Consider the following 20,902-nt stretch of genomic DNA (forward strand, 5'->3'; position numbering starts at 1 on the left):
CAAAGGAGCTCCCTCAGGGCTGAGGTCTTCAGGGGGACATGGCCACCTGCTCTGCCTGCTGCCCTGACAGGGCTGTCAGCAGGGGCTTAGTGAAGCAAGATCTGTGTCCATGCAGAAACTAGGCAGCTGTTGAGGAGAGGGCGCCTTTATGCAGGGTTGCCACCTGGTTAATGATGAATTGTGTTGAGGGAGGGGGTTTGTTTTTTAAGGACAGACTGTTTTCTGTAACAGACAAAATGTGCATGCATTTAAATGAATTATCAAATGAATAGTGGCAAGTTTCTTCTCTTACACAGCAAGGTTTTTTAGGCTAGTCAATTAAAAAATTTCTTCAGTGTGATTCTCGGACTGCAATCTTTGTTTACTATGTATTCACCACCAAGTGCTTCCTAGGTGAAGACAATGGTAGTTTTTGGATATTTACAAGACCTTAGGTTGGATGTTGATTGGGCTGTGGTTCCATCGAAGCTTTTTAAAACATGACTTAAGGTAGCATTAAAAGGGGATCATCTGTGTCCTTCCTTCAAACCTGGGCATCCAATTTTATTTACTTCATTTCATACCCCAACTGTTCTCTCCAGGGGAGACCCAAGGTGGCTTACATAATTTTCCTCTTCTCCATTTTATCGTCACAACAACTCTGTGAGGTTGGTTAGGCTGAGAGCATGTGACTGGCCCACGGTCCCCTAGCGAGCTTACACAGCAGAGTAGGGATTTGTATCCAGGTGTCCCAGACCCTAGTACAGTATTCTAACCACTATATAACACTGGCATGGCTGGGGAAAGCATCTCTGGCCCACACAGACTATTTTCATCCAGCACATGAGATTTTAAAAATATGACCCAATCAGGAGCTGCCATGTACCCAGGTCAACTCTCTTCCTCTGACAGCATGCCTGGAAGTTAGTATGAGTGAACCTGAAGTGATGTGGAGCCTGTGCCACATATGCCCTAGATGTGTGTCTATAAAGGGGAGACCTTATCTCCCTTTAGGGGTGCTAAATCAGTTAGGACATGTGTGGCATAGATAGAAAGACAAAATAAGTGAGGTGGAGGGACGGGGAGGGAAGGAGTTGACTGAGGAAGCAGAGATATGCATACCAAATGAGTGGGGGACTGAGAGGCAGGCTGTACTTAATTTTTATCAATATTTATTTATTTATTTACCTCATAACCTGCCTTTTCACTGGCTTACAACCTTTTCCTCTCCTCCATTTTATCCATTTAATTTTAATATTAAGACATTGTCCCCACCCCTGCTATGGTCCACCTTATCAAATGGTTTCTGTACCATAGAGTGGTTCTTGGATCCAAAAGAATTAGATGTCCAAGACAGGGACGGCAAAGGATGAGATGGTTAGACAGTGTCATAGATGCAATGCAACGAATATGAAGTTGAGCAAACTTCAGAGGACGGTGGAAGACCGGAAGGCCTGGCATGATCTGGTCCATGGGGTTGCGAAGAGTCGGACTCGACTGTGCGACTGAACAACAACAACAACAAACTCATTCACACACACAAACCCAACCTCACAGAGCTGACTTATTTATCTTAGCTATGCCCCATTAGTTAGTGGATTGAGACACTGATTTTTCTGGAGCATTTGGGTAACTACTCTGAGGTAAATTGTTCAGTGCACACCCATGCAGCAAAACAAATCTCAGAATTCAGCATTGTAAGTCTGATTTCATTCTAACTGGGTTCCCTGACACACTACAGGGAATTCAAACCAGGTCCAGGACTACTAAAATTCAAGCTGATGACCTAATTTGAGTCATCTTTCCATTATTCAAATGGAGAGATAACTGCTGTATCCTGAGATATGGGTACACTCTGGCATTGTGGAATATTTCATGCTCTCTCTGCTTCTATTCCCCCCCCCATGAATGTAGTCGCTGCTAGTTTGTACTGAATCTATAGTGCATTCATGCAACTGCTTTGTTCATAGCTACGAGTACAGGTTCAAACAAGGAATTATGAAATTCTGAAGGTTATAATATTTGGCAACTAATTTGTATGATTCTGGAAAACATGAAACTAATATATCACTGTAAAAAACATGGGTAAGCAAATGTATAGGTTAAAGTTAACCCCCAAACTCTAATAATTTGTGTCAGTCACTAGATCTTATCGGGGAGAATCTGCTCATATTTACTTACAAGCCATCCTGCTTTTTACTTGACGTAATATGCCCATATTTTCATCCAGCATATACAACATTTAATGCTAACAGATTTAATGCAAACAATCATGATAACTCAAGTCAGAGAGCTTTATTTTTTTTTCTGACTAGGCAACAGTGGGGAGAAAGGGGACACTGGAATGTGTAGAGATGGCTCATTCAAAATATAATCCATGCACTGTGGCCACAGCAAAAAGGTATGAATTGGTAAATGTGGCAGAGGCAAAGTTGTCATTCTCTACATCCCAGAGGGATCGACTGGAAATCTGAAGACCTTGGTTGGCTTGCTGGCCCAGAAAGACATTGCACACTAGCTTATATCGAGGTGGGGTCAGTTCTTTGGCTCTGTTCCGGATGAGGTCTGACAGGTTTTGAGCCAACTGGCCGCTATTTGCAGGATTGTACTTGGTATCACCGAGGTAGCTGGCTAGAATAGATTCTAGAACCTGCTGCGTCTGGAAAGCATTAAACCTGCATCCTTTGTCTGGCTGGGTCTTGTAGGTGTTTTCATACTGTGTCTCCCGGATGGGTTCAAAGAGGGGTAGCCCAGAGAAACTCACTCGACCAAAATGCATCCAGGAGAAGCGCCTGCCTCCAGTCGCTAGAGAGCTTCTCCTGCTGGGAAACGGAGCATTGAGGATGCTCATGATGGAGCTTCTTCGAGATGGTGGGAAAGGGGCCTTCCCTTCTTCAATACTCTGCAGACGCAACAGTGGCCTGGGTACCATGTCTGTGGACTGGGAATTTCTGTGGATAGGTATGGATCCTGCTTTCAGACATGTGGAATCTGCATCCTCTGAGGTCATTACTTGGTTGAACTGGGCCACAGCTTCCTGGGATAGTGCCAGAGGCCTGTCTGCCATGTCCAAGTTGTCTGGGACATCAAGAAAAAAAGAGAATTATATTGGTATGCAGGCTGATCCCAGCTGGGGATTCCAAAGTGGAGAGATAACACATTCTCCTATGTCCTCTGTGCAAGTAAGAATTTCAGTTTACACAAATGGGGCACTTGTATCTGTGTAAAATTTGGCAGGGAGGATGCCACAGGCAGCTAAAGAATACAGTCCTTAAGAACTGCAACCCAGTTTAGGATTTAGCTGAAAAGCTATGGGTGGAAATTGCTTTCTCATTGAAGCCAATGGAATCAAATAAGAGAGAAAGGAATAAGATTCCATAGAGGAATAGTAGATATATTAATGAACACAAAGTATTAAAGAACAAAACAAGCGGGAGAAACAAAATTTCTGTACACATCCTGACTGATTTCAGTGGATCATATTTTCAAATAACGTGTTTGGAATTAAAATATCTTTGACTGCATATCAGATAGATTTACTCATTGGTGTGTTGTTCCTCTATAGTGAAATCAGCATTTGAGATAGGGTATAATATCAGACAAGGCCTTGAGTGCTCAAAATCTCCATTTTCAGGGCTCATTCCAGTTTTCCTGGCCTGGTGCCATTGACAGTTACTGGCTTATGATCAAGTTTCTGAGTGTTTTGGCACAGATTACACACACCTCTCACCTTATACCATCTCTTCCATCTCTATTTTATCCTTTCTGCCTCTGCTATTTACCTTCCACAAGGGCTTCGCATTCCATGGGGCTGCAAAGGTATTTGAAGAAATGTCTGGGGAAACTGTGCCAACAGCTCCTCACAGCTGTTCCAACAGTAGCAGCTTTTTAACAATGAAAGGGTGCATTCAGGCGGGGCGTTTCAGCTGGCATAAACTGTACCGGTTGGAACCGGTGCAGTTTATGCCGGCTGAAATGCGATCACACTCACCTCCTATCTGCGGATCCCATTGTTGTATGCCCATCCACACGCAGCGGGCATCGGCGTGTTTTTTTTAACTCAGTTTGAGCATGCACATAGGCAGTCATCCACAGAATGGCGATTTTTGCGCATGCACAAAAAAACCCGTCTGACATTTAAACTTTAAAGGTAAGGACTTACCTTTAAAGTTTAAAGAGCAAAGTAGCCTCCCTGAGGTCCCGGACTCCTCCGAAATGCTAAACTAAGGCCCTTTTCTTTTTTTAAAAAACAAACGCCAGGGCAAAGCTTTGCCCAAGCGCATATCGCCAACCTTTAAAAAAAAAAATGGCGGGCAAAAATCGGAAGCCTGAGGCTTCCGAACGGAAGTGGCTAGACACCGGTGGAGAGCGATCAGACGGGGGTAAAGCAATTACAACCATTGTAATCAGGATACCACCACTTGGGGACCTAGTGGCAGAGTACAACGGTTTAAAGGGCTTTGCAACGGTTAGGGATGGAAGGCAGATGTTCTATGTGTGAATGCCGGTAAGTATAAAAGTGGATTACAATCTTAATTTTCCTTGAGGACAAGCCACCAGTGGGTGGGAGATGCTCTGCCAATATTTACTACTAAATTTATATATATGGGATAATGTGTAGGGGGTGGATGCTAGTTTCAGCCATGCATAGCCCAATTTGGATTAGGGCTATGTGGGATAGGGGTTTAACACTTCCATTGTTCCCCCATCAAGACTGCCCTGTGTACCGTTGTTAACCCTTAAAAGGGGTTGCCTGTCATTTGTCTTTACAAGGCTATTAATAGCTGGAGGCAGCAGTTTCTATAAGCAAACTATGTGGGAATGGAAAGGTTAAATTCTCCCCTCTCTTTCCCATGTGGCCCCAATCTGACCCACGCAGCTCAAATTGTTTTAAAATTGATGGGAATATTCAATCATAGATCCCTTTTCCCCCCTAGATTTTTAAAGATTTTTTTTTAGATTTTGATTTTTTAGAAATAGTAGGATGTTTAGGTGCTAATAAACTAATAGGGGGACTTTTTTTTTTTACTTCATGAGAGCTACTATCTTGTTTTTTAATTTGCACCAATGGTCCCACTCCCACTACATGTTATAGTGGAGTGGCTGCTTTGTATGTTAGAGCTGGGGCACACTGAAATGTTGTAAAACAGTGGGATTTCATGTTGCAAAGCAAAAGCAAAGGGCAAATGAGTATGCGAACCTTTCTTCTGCCCATAGCTACATCCTGTAACAGTAAATTCCACAGGTTAATTACTCTTTGAGTGAAAAAGTACTTTGTTTTTTTTAATCGACTGCCCATCAACTTCACTGAGTGCCTGCAAGCTCTCGAGACAAAGGAGAAGAAGAACATGTTGTCTCTTTCTACTTTATGCATACATGCATGATTTTATAAACCACTATCATTTCTTTCTTCAGTTGCCTTTTCTCTAAATTAACAAGCTCTCCACATCCTTAGCCCTTTTCAGGGAAAGTGCTCCAAACCATGACCATTTTCTCCACTCCCCCCCCCCAGTGCTATAATATCTTTCTTGAGATACAGTATCCTGAACAATAAACTGTATTGAAATCCACTGCACTATAGATCTGGGAGATGTGTTTTCAATCCTTTTCCTGATAATCGTTAGAGTAGAATTTCCTGTTTTCTCCACTGCTACATACTGAGAACATTTTCAGCAAGATATCTACCACAATCCCAAAACCCTTTTCCTGGTCAGTCACTGCCCATTCAGACCTCACTTAAAGTTAGAATTTTTTTAACCAATGTGCCTCACTACACTTATTCAAGAAACAGAAAACAGAATAAATTGATAACAGCCACATACAAAGAAGAAGAAGAACAGAGGGGATGGGAACAGTTGTGAAATAATTTGAGCCTCCTTCAGTTTGTTTTTGTTGAAACCGCAAGCAATAAGTATAAATTACGTGAAAGTAAATGAGGGTACCTTTCACAAATCACACAGATGTTAATAAATCATTGCACAGGGACAGGTAAGTGTTCATTTTTAGGTATTTTAAAAGCACAGTTTTAATCTATATTTTTCATCTAGTGATTGTTTTATTTTTAATCATAACTTTAAGTTTTAGATGTTTATTAATTTAAACAAGCACACTTGCTAACTTGGATTAGAATCACCATTTTGCATTTTAGTGGACCTTTTCGTGATGCCATAACACATAAGGATTAATGTTTAGCTGACTTTAACAGCCTTTTCTGCATACAATAAAACCAGTACAACACAACAAAGGAATAATTCCTCCCTGGTTTTTCAACAGAAGTTTAACACAGGGTTGCCAGCTTCCAGGTGGTAGCTGGAGATCTCCTGCTATTACAACTGATCTCCAGACACCAGAGATCAGTTCGCCTGGAGAAAATGGCTGATTTGGAAGTTAGACTCTATACCCCGCTCATGGGGAGGGTGGGGTATAAATTGAAATAAATAAATAAATAAATAAATAAAATGGCATTCTGCCTCAAACCCCATTTTTCTCAGGCTTCCCCCCCCCCAAATCTCCAGGTATTTCCCATCCTGAAGCTGGCAACCCCAGTTTGACGACTGTTCTCACAATATTCTGTTAATCTGGATATTTTATTCCAGATTAACTAATATGGAGTCTTCTTACTATCCGTAGAAGAGAGGATAGTTGTCCCTTCTTCAGTTTTAATTACAATAAGTGCATGGATATTTTACATCCTTACCACGGTTGATACTGATGATGTGAAACAAGCGTAACTGAAGTTCAAAGGTAATCAGTTCCCAGGAAGTCTTGTGTACACATTTAAAAAATCCAAAGTGCACAAGTAAATAGACAGCGACAGCAGAATGCTAGGCTCAGCCAACAAGAATGGGCAAAGACCATGATTTTTTGAGTGTGTGGTCTCAGACATGTTGCCTCCCAGCCCATCTTACCTGGTCACAGTGCAGCCTTACCCAGAGGCAGTGGGCTCACTAGAAGAGGAGTTCTGCTGGAATCATGAACTGGAGATCAGTTGAAGAGCTCTTTAATACCCATTATCTTGCTACAGCTTGCTCAGGCTTGTTGCGAGGGCCTGCTGAGGCCCTCACCCCTTTACCTCCCTGGCTTCATAAGCTCCCTCCTTGATGTGGTAAATCATGGGCTGTTTGATCTGGCAGTTCAATGGGAGAGTAATCAAAAGCACTGCGACAGGACTGGGCAGCCTGCCACCCGAAATGCATGGTCTCCGTGGAGACTGTATCACTTGTGTTATTTTTGTACAGCATGGAGTGTTTGGGGAGACGGGAGCTGTAGTACTTCCAGGCTTCATTGTGCTGAGGAAAGAATAAAGAATTGGTTCTGTAAGAACTACTAGGCTGTTGGAGGCTATTTGAGGCATGTGGCTTAACCAGGCATGTTCATGATAGAAATGGATGTGCTTGTTCCCTTGACAGAAATCCAGAAACACATGGGGAACAATTTACAATTGTTTTCAAGCCTCCTTTTTTTTTTTAAAGAGAGAGATGGCTCTAGCATCCATTAAAGTGCTACAGATCTCTCTCAGCTAATAGGATCTCCCTCAAAGGGGCTTCCTTGAGCTCATGGTCTCAACCTGACTTGTCTCCTCAGTTTGAATTTGGGGTATGTTACCTGCCAAAAGGCTCAAGCCCAAATCTTGTTATGTCAATGTAATGTTTTACTAGTTGGCCACATTATGGCACTAAGATATATTTTATGCATTTAATCCTTTCCTAGTGTAAAGGTTAGTAAGGAAGACGTTTACAAGATGGTCCCTCATTTATTAGGATCATTATGGATTCCAGAACACCACAGCTCTACAGAACCCAGTTGCTATCTTATACTCAGTATCAAAGAACTTCACAAAATAGATTCTGCTGTTCAGCTATGCCATTTGTGTTTAAATTTTGCCTGGTAGGTAGGCTCTGACCCTACAAACATTTACCAAGGATTAAGACCCATTGAATGTGTCAGCAGTGTGGCTCAAGTGTTCTAGTGTGGGCGGGGTACCTGCTCACCTCAATTTGGCATCCTTCTTACTCTTTACTCTCTTCCTTGGCCCAGAGGGTTTCAAGATCACCATAAAGTGGAGATGACCATTGCTTTGTTATGGCCAACTGCACATTTATTTTCTCTACTCAGCATTCCCCTTGATCATCTACACCTCTGTATTGTACTCTACAGTATGATCTCTCCTTCTCCCTCTTATGAAGGGACTGGCAGTTCTGGAGGTGGGATTACTTTGCAATGTGTGAATTAATTTGTGCCAGCACCAGTCCTGAAATTTGTTTTTAAGTGCTGGGAATTGGTTTGGAGCTTGTGCAGAGTGATTATAACCAGTCCTTATTTACTGAGGATTGAGCGGGGAGCACCTTTCTGGAAATGCCGGAGCCTCAGCATCTTGCTGTTTAGAAATTAAGCAGATAAATACCCACTTCTATTTGTCATCTGATAAGAATATAATTTTACATCAGTCTTGCTTCTTGAGTCACTTCCGTCATAACTTTTAGTAATTTTTTCTCAGGATGCTGTGATTTCTTTTTATGGCATCCTCCATTTGCTTTGGGATGGTGAGGCCAGTTTCATGGACTGATATGCTACAATTTGTCTTCTCTTGTGACTTCTGAATCCAGTTGCCTGCTTCCTGCCTGGCTGTCAAAGCTGTCATGAACAAACATTATCCTGCCTTGACATGCACATCCTAACTTTGCTGCTCTATTTATTTCATACACATTTTCACAACCACTTTTGTCCATTCTCATTTATGTTAAACCTTCCCTTTTTTAACCTCCTTGGCCTGTTGTCAGTGAATTCTCCCTGCTATTTTGCCAATCTGCTGATTGACGCTTAGCCTTCATACATCTCCTCCCCTTCCAATTGTGTGAACAATTGCTTCTTCACTATTCATCCCCTTATTGTTCTGTTTAGATGGGGAACTCTCCTGGACTCCTTATATGAAGGCATTATTCTTGCCTATGTTTGTTTGCTTTCTGTGTCTTTCTGTGTATGTTTGGAGCTTAAGGTACACAGGCATTCAAGATACTGTGTGTTTATTTTGTATGGAAACTTTTTTGTGGTTGTTGCTATGTGACAGGGAGGTTCTCAAACCATGGCATTCCACTTTTAACTGCTTGTTTACAGCCAATACACAGTTAAAGGGAGATAAGGTCTGAAAATCCTTTGGCAAGTCCCCTGGCCTTTGGATTTGGGGGTTTCAGAACCAGTTATGACTTATTTATTTATTTGATTTATAGACTGCCCTCCCCTGTACGCAGGGCGGTGAACAACATCTTGATAAAAACATTTAAGTACATTCAGATTAACAGATTAACAGTTAAACATCAGCAATTTCTTTCGGGGTTAGCCGGTATAGTTATATAGTTACCACTGACTAGTAAGCAGAGTGCATAAAGCTTATCGCACAGGAGTGTGTCCAACCAGGGTAACAAAGCTTAGAGTGCCACAAAGGTACACAGAGCCACTTTTTCAGTTTAAAAGACTAATACTAGTCTCTTTATTCTAGAACTACAATCTGGATAGGAAAGCTTAGAGACAGGATAGTGTTCTAGTCTAACTAACTAAGGATGAACTCAGATGGTGAGAGGCCATCTGAGTCATGGTGCCAAGATTGGACAGCATTGTCCTCCCTCTCGGTGCATGCAGAAAGAAGTGCAAAGAAGTTCTGGGGGGAAATGAACGGAAGGGAGGAAGTTGTTCCCTGAGATCTCCATTCCACATATCAAAGGGATAGTGACAGGAGAGTAAATACAGGAAGGAAAGGTCAGTGTGACTGTCTAGCTATCTGTCTCTCATGGCACGAAGCCTGGAAGCTGAGGCAGGGACAGTGCCTTCACTTCAAACAATTTCTATCCTAATTCAGATGGTGCTTATATCCTTAACCCTGGGGGGGGGGGGGAAACAGAAGAGGCCAGTCTTGATGGAAAAACCGTTGCTGTCCCCAACCATAGGCTCAATGGAACACCTCTGTCTTATAGGGTGTTATGTATTCAACTACATACGGCAGAGCTTGAGTCAAAAGCTCTATCTTGCCCCAGTATCCAGAAGTATACAATCTGATTGGGCGCTCCGAACAGCTTACCAATCAGAGCGCCAGAAAAGGTTCTGGAGGAAAACCTGTTTATTGGTTGTTATCTATGATTAAGGATTGGTTGTTATCTGACAGATGGGCGTGGTTACCCAAGCCCGGACAGTTTAAAAGTGAGCCTGTTACTCCCTTGTTTGTTTTCGTTTTTCATCTATCTAATAAAGCTGAATCACTGTTTTGGAAAAGCTGTGTTGAGTCTCATACTTAACAACTGGTGACAAGGATGGGATACTAGAGTGGGTAGGCAGCCCCGCTGAACCACTGCAACAACGGTGAATGAGGAAGCACACCCCGAGGGACCGAGGGACGAAGAACAGCACCCGGCCGATCAAGCGGCTGCACCACTCACTCCAGTGGCTGCACCACAAGTGACAATGGTCATCAACGCCAGGTTCAAAACATTTGAACCTGGTTTGGAGGATTGGGACTCTTACCTTGCCAGGTTCAAGTTTCACCTACAAGTGAATCAGATCGAGGACAAGGCGAGGAAGAAGGCCACACTCCTGCGGAAGGGCCGTTTTTGACGTCACACAGTCCCTTATTGCTCTGACAGACATCCTGATGGTACCTCTGAAAGACATTACCGACAAGCTGAAATCGCATTTCTCTCCACAGCCGTCCCAGCCGGCATGTGTTCTACAAATGGGGCCAGGCAGCGAATGAAACAATTGCTGAGTATGTTACGGCATTGCGAAAGGCCGCCTGGCCTTGCAATTTCACCAACCTGGAGGAAGCACTCCTCGACCGGCTCGTGTACGGAATGAGGGATGAGAAGCTACAGCAGTGGTTGTTTGCGAGGCCAGCTCTCACCTACGCCGTGGCCTATTCTGAGGCCGTCGCTACCAAGGCTGCTGAGAAATCAACCACAAACCCAGCCCAGCACGGACAGGACAAGTTGGTGCACCACCAATCAGCTAGTGAATCTGAGGGGGAGGCCGATGACATGAACAAGACCCAAGCAACGTGGCCCAAGCAGACCCCAGTGAAAACTGCGCCGCGGCAAACCTGTGCAGGTTGCGGCGGGAATCACGATTGAGACCATTGCTAGGCAAAAGACATCGTGTGCCGGGCCTGTGACAAGCGGGGCCATTCATCATTACAATCTAAAGATAACATCGTTTGACTTAATATTGATCTAAACATATTAAGTTTTGTTTCACATCCCAGTTCTTTTCCAGATAAATTTTAAAATCATTCCATTCTCCAAAAAACTCATCGTCTTCTTTGTTATTCAGTTTTTTTGTAATCTTATCCATTTGTGCCATGAACAGAACTTTTTGTATCCATTCTTCAACCTCTGGTACCTTTTCCGTCTTCCAAAACTGAGCATAAATCATTCTCGCTGTCACTATCAGGTACCAGAGTAAAGTCTTTTTAGTCGTATTGACTTCTTCCATTTTAAGTCCCAAAAGCAGAATTTCCGGTGCTTTTTTAAAAGAACATTTCAATATTTTTTGCATTTCATTGTGGACTTTTGTCCAAAAGTCTACAGCTTTCTCACAAGTCCACCACATATGATAAAATGAGCCCTCATGCCTCTTACATTTCCAACATTTGTTTGACATATTTTGATTCATATTTGCAATCTTCTTAGGTGTCATGTACCACCTATACATCATCTTATAACAATTTTCTTTAACATTAGTACATGTCGAGATCTTAATAGAATTTTTCCACAAATATTCCCAGGTTTCCATAGCCACTTCCTTATTCATATTAATAGCCCATTTTAACATTTGTTCTTTAACAGTTTCATCTTCAGTATACCATTTTAACAACACCTTATACATTTTAGAAATATTTTTTCCTCCTCCACTCTCCCAAACCTTTTCAATTTCATTTTTTTCCTCTCTAAAACCATAGTTTTTTTTGTCAGATCTAAAAAGATCATAAATCTGCATATATTTCAACCACTCATATTCATATTCAATTTCATTCTGCTTTTTCATTACCCACTCTGTTCCCTCTTTTTTAATTAAATCTCTATATGGCAACCAGTCTCTACCTCGCTGTCTTGAGTAAGATATCAACACTTCTACTGGTACAATCCACAATGGTCTTAAGTCACTCTGGTACTTCTTATATCTTGTCCATACCATATACAAAGCTTTTCTCACCAAGTGAAGTTTAAAAAAACTGTCCATTTTTATCTTGTCATACCATAAATATGCATGCCAGCCAAATCTACAATCATGCCCTTCCAACCCCAACAATCTGTCATTTTCAAGCTTCACCCATTGATCCATCCATGTTAGACAAACCGCTTCATAATATAGTCTAAGATTTGGCATTTGTAGACCTCCTCTTTCTTTGGCATCACAAAGTATTTTCATTTTGATCCTTGGTTTCTTGCCTGCCCAAACAAATTTTGACAACTCTTGTTGCCACTTGGCCAACAAATCCGTTTTATGCAGAATTGGTATTGTTTGGAACAGGAACATCAAACGTGGTAGGACATTCATTTTTATAACTGATATTCTTCCCATCAGTGATAAGTTCATTTTATCCCATTTCTTAAAATCTTGAGTCAGCTTAGTCCATAATTTCTCATAATTATTCTTATATAGGTCTATATTTTTTGCCGTTAATTCAATTCCAAGGTATTTTGTTTTTTTAACTACTTCACATTGTACCAGTTCTTGTAGTTCCACTTGTTTTTGTTTGATCATGTTTTTACATATAAGTTTTGTTTTATTCTTATTTACGTAAAAGCCGGCCAATTCTCCAAACTCCTTTATTTTTTGAAAAAGCAATGTCAATTTTTCTGTTGGGTTTTCCACCATAAACATTACATCGTCTGCAAATGCTCGATATTTGTATTGGTGTCCTTTATGTGTCAAGCCCTTTATTTCTTGATCGTACTGTATTTTTTGTAAAAGTATTTCCAATACCCAGATAAATAATAACGGTGATAACGGACAACCTTGCCTTGTTCCTTTCTGTACTTTGAAGTTATCTGTCAGTTCTTTATTCACATTTATTTTAGCTCTTTGTTCAGAATAGATAGCTTCAATACAATTTCTAAAATGTTGTCCCGCTTCAATCTTTTCCATCATCTGGTGCATAAAATTCCAATTAAGATGATCAACATCCCACACCACTCAGGTACTCTTTAAAACAAGTAGGCCATGTGTGTGTGGGGAGGGGTGCTAATCACCTTATATCTTTCCGTTTATCTCTAAGAGCTGACAGCATCAGCATAAGGAATAACCATGACCATATCATTCTCCCATCCAGGGGTCATTTCGTAGAAAAAGAGCTAGGGGGACTCATTAGCATAACTCATTAGCAAATGCCACACCCCCTGACATCACCGGAAGTGTGTCCTCCCCACAGCCGGCGGCGACCTCCAGCGGGCACCAGCAGGGAGCTCCAGGCCCTGCCCTCCCGCACCTCACCCGGGGGGAAGGCGTCCCCCCGCGTCCCCCCCCCAAATGACCCCTGCTCCCATCTAACAATCTATCACATTTTTATCCTACCTATCCTCCAAGAGTTCAAGGTGGCAATAATGGTTTCCCCCTCCTTCATTTTATCTTCACATAACCCTGTGAGGCATGTTAGGCTGAGTAAGAGGGACTGCCTCAAGGTCATTGATGAGTTTCATGACTGAGTGGGAATTTGAACCTGTTATGTATGCGGACCGACACCAAGGGTCTGAGGATAAAGCAGGAGCTTGGTCCCCAAACACAAAGGGGACCTAGGATCCTAGTCCACCTTGAGTCCACCAATAGCACCCTTGGTGGGAAATTCAAACCCTCCAATGGGAGCATAGGTGTGCCAGGTGGAGTGTATATAGTTGGCCTTGCAGGGCCGTTTTGTCTGCCTTGTTGTGAAGTACAATAAATGCATCTGAACGCATGTCGTAGTCTGAATCCTCCATGTGGCGAACCCAGTACTTTACAGTGGCGACGAGGATGGGATCCCGATGAGCAGGCCAGGCTCCCCTTCCAGTGCAGCACCAAGCATCGTTCCCGAGGACGCCCCTACGCCCTGCATCGCTCCCGAGCAGCACCGCACCATGCCCGGCGACTCCGAACACCACTCCCCGCTTTGCGCCAGAGCCATGGCCTCCGCTCCGGGACACCCTGAAGTTTTCGACCCCACTCATTCAGAGCTCTGGGATTTGTGGACGGACCAGCTGACCTGCTACCTCGCCTTCCATGGGGTGACTGATGCGGGAAAGAGAAGGGCTCTCCTCCACAGCTCTTGCGGAGTGAACACTATCAGGCTCGCAAAAAGCCTCCTGGCCCCGAAGGCAATTCTTGAGTGCACGTATGAGGAGATCATCGAAGCCCTGACCAAGTATCTCACACCCAGGCCAACAATGCTGGCCAAGCGGATGGAATTCTTTGCCAAGCGAGATGGCCGCAGCCTTCCTGGCTGCGCTGGGCCAACACGCTATGGAGCACGACTTCACCAAGGTGGAGGAGAACCTCTTGACAGTTCGCCTGGGGAATCAGCGATGTGAAGCTCTGCCGAAAGATGATTGGCACCACCAACCTCAAACTCTATGAGACCCTCCAGCTTGCCACCGACACAGACTGTCAGCAGTGTCCCATATAGTGCTCCCTGACTCGGTGCCCAAGAACTCAGACAAGGACAACGTCTGTCTCGTCCGCCCACCAGGCCGCAGGAAGCCGCAGGGAACCTCTGGACACTCTGGGAAGCCCACCGGTCATACCCCGTGTGCCAGCTGCGGAGAGGTGCACGAGTGAAAGTCATACCAGTTCCGGGATGCCATCTGCCACACATGTGGGAAGCAGGGACACCTCGCCTGTGCCTGCAGATCCAAAGGCAACTGGAACCATCCATCCTAGTCGCAGCCGTGCCACCAGATCTCCGCACACTATGGGGCCACCATGGATACAGATGACCTCTACCTCCTGACCAGCCAGCCCACACTACAGGTACTACACCTCCCCAACTTGCCCACAGTCCCGAAGATCCAGGTCCAGATCGAGGGGTCCCCCTGCTCAATGGAAGTGGACTCCGGGTCAGCAGCTTCCATCATATCTGTGGAAACGCTGAACAGGCTTTGTCCGAATGGCGGGCCCCTCCTGTGTCCATCACCTTTGAGCTTAGTGGACTTTCAGAGGAACCCAGTCCTAATCCGGGGCGTGGGGACCTTCTGGGTGCAGTACTGGAGGTTTGAGGGTTTTCTGGACTTGATTGTGGTGGAAGGGAACCTGGTTAGTCTTTTGGGGCAGGCCTGGTTTGCGCCGCTGGGCATCACTGTCAGGGGAGGGGGTGAATAAATGCGCACCGCGGGATTTTACAGATATTTTGTGGAGAGTTCCCCATGGTTTTTGATGGGGCTCTGGGGTGTTATAAAGGGCCCCAAGTTTCGCTGCAATTTGACCCCAGCGTGGCCCCCATCCGCATGCGGTTCCGCAGCACCCAACTCTCTTTGAGGCTGAAAATTGGTGCAGAGCTGGACCGCTTAGTGGCACAAGGGGTCCTCGAACCGGTCTCCCATGCACCATGGGAAACCCCCATTGTAACCCCCGTCAAGCCCAACGGTGACGTCCACATCTGTGCGGATTATAAATGCACGTTGAATAAGGCCCTTCATGACCATTCATACCCAGTCCCGGTCATGAGTCATGTGTTGGCTTCCTTAGCGAGGGTTAAGATTTTTGGCAAGTTGGATCTCGCGCAGGCGTACCAACAGCTGCCAGTGGATGAGGCCACAGCCCAGACTATTGTAATGCACTGGGGGGCTTTTAAGGTTAGGAGGCTGCAGTTTGGCATAAGTGTGGCCCCAGGGATATTTCAGCAACTAATGGAGTCTTTGCTGAAAGGGATCCCTGGGGTGACGCCATTTTTCGATGACGTAATCATTGCCGCGGCCACCTCGGATGACTTCACCTCCCACCTCCATGCTCCCGTTTCGACTCAGCGGGCCTCAAAGTCAAATGGGAGAAGTGCCTCCTTGGGGTCCTGGAGGTGGACTTCCTGGGCTTCCGGGTTGATGTGTCTGGCCTCCATCCAGCAAGAGACAAGGTCAAGGCCATCGTGGAGGCCCCCAGGCCCACTTCAGGCGTTTTTAGGACTCCTGAACTTTTATCACACCTTTCTGCCACACAAGGCTGCGGTTGCGGACCCTCTTCACCTCCTCCTGGACAAATCAGTGCCCTGGTTGTGGGGCCCGAGGGAAGCGATGGCATTCAAGGGAGTTAAGGCACTACTCCTTTCGAATGAAGTGCTGTCCCTACCAGTAGTCCTCGCGTGCGACACCTCCCCCTATGGCGTTGGCGCAGTTCTTCTTCCTGACGGCCGGGAGGTCCCCGTGGCCTAATACTCACGGACTTTGACGGCCACTGAGTGCAATTACGCGCAGATTGACCGGGAGGGTTTGGCGATTGTGGCAGGGGTGAAAAAGTTTCATAACTTTGTGTACACCTGGGTGCCCCTTCACTATTGTAACTGACCACAAGCCTCTCCTTGGCTTATTTGTGGCGGACAAACAGACCCCCCAGGTGCTCTCGCCCCGGGCTCCATTGGTCCCTCTTCCTGGCCGGCTACAATTACCACCTGGAACACTGCCCAGACAAGGCAATGGGGCACACCAATGCCCTCAGCAGATTGCCCCTCCTGTCCCGGGATGCTGACCCGCCCCCTGGGTCCTGATATTTGAAGGCCTCCTTGAGCCGCCCCTTCAGGCCGCAGATATAGCTACTCGCTCAGCCCGTGACCTCATCCTCTCCCAGGTCTTGGGCTGGGTGGTGAGGGGGTGGCCTGTGTCCTCAGCTGGCCCCGAGTTAATGGTGTTCGCAACCCGAAGGGACAAGCTGTCGACTCTCAAGGGTTGTCTCCTGTGGGGCAACAGGGTCATAGTCCCCCACGCCCTGCGACAACGAGTCCTCAACACTCTCCACGAGGCGCATCCGGGAATAGTCAGGATGAAGGCTATGGCCCGGAGCTACATTTGGTGGCCGAGAATAGACACTGAGATCGAGGCCTGGATGAGGAGATGCCATGTGGTCTCCAGCGGAACCTGATCCAGCACGTAAGATCGGCACCTTTCCACCCCGCAATGAACAGCCAAGCAGAGAGGATGGTACGCACAGCAAAGGAAGCCCTCAGCCGGATTATGGATGGGGACTGTTGATGGGCCGGCACCCCACTATCTTGTTGGACCACCTACATCCAGACTGGGCACTGGACTCAAGGAGGCTGACGGAACAAAGGGACGCTCCCTGGGGGTTCTTCCTGGGCAACCCCGTGTTCATCCAGAACTTTGGGAGGGGGCCCCCCTAGATTGCCGAAAAGGTTGTCTGAGTCACCGGCCCAGTATCCTATGAGGTCTCTTCAGAGGACGGACAACTCCTGAAAAAGCATATTGATCAACTTAGGCAGCGACAGCTCCCGGAGGCTGAAGAGGCCCCCCCCAGCTCGAGGGACCAGGACTCTACATCCCGCAGGCCAGCGCTCGGCCTGAACCCCCCCACATAGGTGAGCCCCCACCGGTCGAGCCCCTGGCCACACTGCCAGAACCCAAAGAGCAGCCACCGCCCTTGCCGCAACCAGACATGACCAGCCAGCCAGAGGTGGCCGTAAGCAACCCCGTGCCAGCGCCCTGGCATTCTCTATGAGAGCGCAGACCCCCCATCTATCTGCAGGACTATGTAACATAGGTTGAATTGGAACTAAGGAGGGAGGGGTGTTATGTGTCCCGTTCGCGGGGAGGGTGGGGTATAAATGCAATTAAATAAATAAAAATAAATTAAAAATGTACGCGGACCGCCACCAGAGGTCCACGACTAAAGCAGGAGCTTGGTCCCCAAACACAAAGGGGACCTAGGATCCTAGTCCACCTCGAGTCCACCAATAGCACCCTTGGCGGGAAATTCAGATCCTCCAATGGGAACATAGGTGTGCCAGGTGGAGTGTATATGGTTGGCCTTGCAGGGCTGTTTTGTCTGCGTTGTTGTGAAGTACAGTAAACACGTCTGAATGCATGTCGTAGTCTGAGTCCTCCATGCGGCGAACCCAGTACTTTACTGAACCCAAATCTCCTCAATACTATTTATACTCTAACCACTATGGTGGTCAACATGACTACAGCAACATGACACTATAGAAGCAGCACTCATACTCTGCTTAGAACTGAGAGCCAAACTAGATGTTCACTTTTTAAAGAGTTTTACTCCATATGGAGTAGCAAAAACAGGGACTTCCCCCCCACACATGGGCTCTGTTTCAGTAGAAATGGCAGGGGGAGGCAGGAATCCTTCCTCTTTCCACAGAGGCATTCCAACCCCAAACAGGCTCTGCTTTATTTTTAATAGCAATTGCTGGCCAGAGTTGGGTCTGGGGAACATCTAGTTTGGCCCTGGGTAGGAGGGATGCCAGCCTCCATGCGAGACCTGGGGTTCCCCTGAAATTACAGCCCGTCTCCAGACAACAGAGATCAGTTCCTCTGGAGAAAATGGATGGTTTGGAGGTTGGACCCTATGGCATTGTACCCTGCTGAGGTCCCTGTCCCTTCAGGCTCCACCCCTAAATCTACAGGAGTTCACCAACCTGGAGCGGGCAATCCTACTCCCCCACCAGTGACTGGGGGCACCTGGCAACCCTACTGGGTAGACAGAGTGCTACAGATACATATTTCCCAGAAGTTCTAAATTGTTTGCTGTCTCCTTCATTGCATGCCGCATTGCAACTACAGTCCCAGCCATTTTCTTTTACTTTTTCTTGCATTTACTCTTCTGCATTGTCCTAAGCTGAAAAGGGTAAGGTTGATGATTATAGGTGTCATGGGATCTTATTCACCTGCCCCCCCCCACATGTGTATATTCAATGGCAATCATTTATGTATGACTTCTGGAAATTATGCAAACGACATTGGCAACTACTCTGTTATTTTATGTTTGCTGACCAAGGAGCTGGCAGTCATGTGGCCCCTGAGCTCCACTGATTTACTCTTGTCAAATTATGACCTCATTCTAACTCAGGCAATCCTTGCCTTTCCTATCCAGGGTTCTGCATGCTGCCTTTGTGTAAGCCCTGAAGCTTCCTATCCCTTATTCCTTTGGCTTAACCTCCTCCTCAGTTTCCTGCCTTCCACAGTCTGTTCCCATGGTCCCTCTGGTTTTGCAAAAAAACCCAACCCCTTTCCTGTCAGGATTTATGTGTTCTCTCCCTCCGCAGCTGGATTTTAGGGCCTGGACAGCTGCCTGTTGCCTGGCAATAAGCTGTGTGGCTTCCCCCTTCTTTGGCCTTTCTCTGCATTCCTGCCTTGCAGCTGAGCTTCCAGCCAGCCGTGACTTCTCTCAGCTATATCTTTGTCATCGACACAGAAAAACAAGGCCAAGGAAGCCCTGACTGAGACCCTGAACTTGGCTACTTTTCTCTCCCAATCTGGACTCCAGTTCAGAACTCAGAATTAACCTATGGCATCATCCTCTTCAGCCCTCCTTCTGGGGGATTCAGCTGCCTTCACTGCGGCCCTCCGAACTCTCATCAACAACCCACAGTTCAGGTGAGCCTGCTGGGTTTGCCAGCTAATAGAGACTGGGGATGTGCTGGGAGCAAAGGCCACAATTGAATTAACATGGGTTCAGGGAGGAAAACTGGGAACTAACTTTGGTAGCCGTGTTGGCTGGTTGAACTATGAGGACTCAGAATATCAGAAAATGAGGAATGATCCTGATCTCCCTGTGGATAGGAAGACACAGTCTCCAGTTTAATGTGACTGTGCATGGGTGACTTCTTGACCTGAGTCCACTCCGGATTGTAAATTGCCCATGTAGATGCAGCATCATTTAATCAGTAGATTGTAAAGGGCCTGTAAAAGAGAACGTGTGTGTATGTGATTACTGATAGCGTTATCTACATGTTAACTTTGAATCCAGTATGTCTGACTAGGCTCCCAGGTCTCATCTGGTTTGACCTGGACCGGTACCATACATAGTGGTGTTAACTTTAAACCTGTGTGTTGGTAAAGTTGCCAAACTCCAGGGGAGGCCTGGAGATCTCCTGGAATTACAAATGAACCCCTGACTACAAAGGTCAGTTTCCCTGGAGAAAATGGATGCTTTGGAGGCTGGCTATAACCCAGGCCAGGGCCTTCTCGGTGTCGGGTCCATACTAGTGGAATGAGCTCCCAGAAGAGATCAGGGTCCTGCGGGACCTTTCACAGTTCTGCAGGGACTGCAAGATGGAGCTCTTCCACCAGGCTTTCGACTAAGGAGCCGCATTACACACTGAGAAGTGTCCCTGTGCCTTGGCTTTACCATCGTCTATCTCCAGCCTGTGCCCTGGCTTACCATCTTTATCTCTAGCCTGTGCGTGCCGTATAATAAACTGAGGGAACTGAGCTGGCATGAATATCATTGGAACATATGGTCACCTAAGCTGCTATATAAATATTTCTTGCTCTTGTTTTTATCAGATCATGTTCCAGCGTTTTTAGGAGTATTTTAAATTATTGTATGTTTATATGTCTATGACAGGTTTTAATTGTACTTTATATGAAATTCTATGAAATGAGCCTGCCTCGGCGGGGAGGGTGGCGTATAAACCTAAATAAATAAATGAATAAAATTATACCCCACAGAAGCCACTCCCCTTCCCAAACCCTGCGCTCCCCATGCTCTACCTCCAGATCTCTAGGAATTTTCCAACCTGAGTTGGGAACGCTATGCTTAGGAGACCAGATGAGATTTTGCTGAAAAGTTAGCAAAGAAAGGGAAGTCTCCCCCTCCCACATGTTATGTGCTTTATGTATGTATGTATGTATGTATGTATGTATGTATGTATGTATGTATTTATTTATTTATTTATTTAATTTATATCCTGCCCTCCCTCCCAGGGCAGGCTCAGGGTGGCTTACATAAAATG

At 45.8% G+C, this 20,902-nt stretch overlaps 2 protein-coding genes across 2 annotated transcripts in view; one reads left to right on the plus strand and one right to left on the minus strand.

Annotated features, from left to right (window-relative positions):
* Positions 1-2,308: 2,308 nt before the first annotated feature.
* Positions 2,309-6,960, minus strand: TCTEX1D4 (Tctex1 domain containing 4). The gene is made up of 2 exons (XM_015421972.1): positions 6,888-6,960; positions 2,309-3,057 (listed from the first exon to the last, which is right to left on the minus strand). Exon 2 carries the CDS (start codon positions 3,044-3,046, stop codon positions 2,339-2,341), a length of 708 nt encoding a protein of 235 aa, XP_015277458.1. The 5' UTR covers positions 3,047-3,057; positions 6,888-6,960; the 3' UTR covers positions 2,309-2,338.
* Positions 6,961-19,446: 12,486 nt separating this feature from the next.
* The window catches only part of BTBD19 (BTB (POZ) domain containing 19), a 66,606-nt gene continuing 65,150 nt past the window's right edge, over positions 19,447-20,902 (plus strand). The window contains exon 1 of the mRNA XM_015421973.1: positions 19,447-19,541. Within this exon, the coding sequence (XP_015277459.1) occupies positions 19,453-19,541 (89 nt within the window). The 5' untranslated portion in view covers positions 19,447-19,452. The remainder of the gene's footprint in view (positions 19,542-20,902) is intronic.

Source organism: Gekko japonicus, unplaced genomic scaffold, assembly GCF_001447785.1.
Source record: "Gekko japonicus isolate JY-2015 unplaced genomic scaffold, Gekko_japonicus_V1.1 scaffold75, whole genome shotgun sequence".
Classification (NCBI taxonomy): Eukaryota; Metazoa; Chordata; class Lepidosauria; order Squamata; family Gekkonidae; genus Gekko; species Gekko japonicus.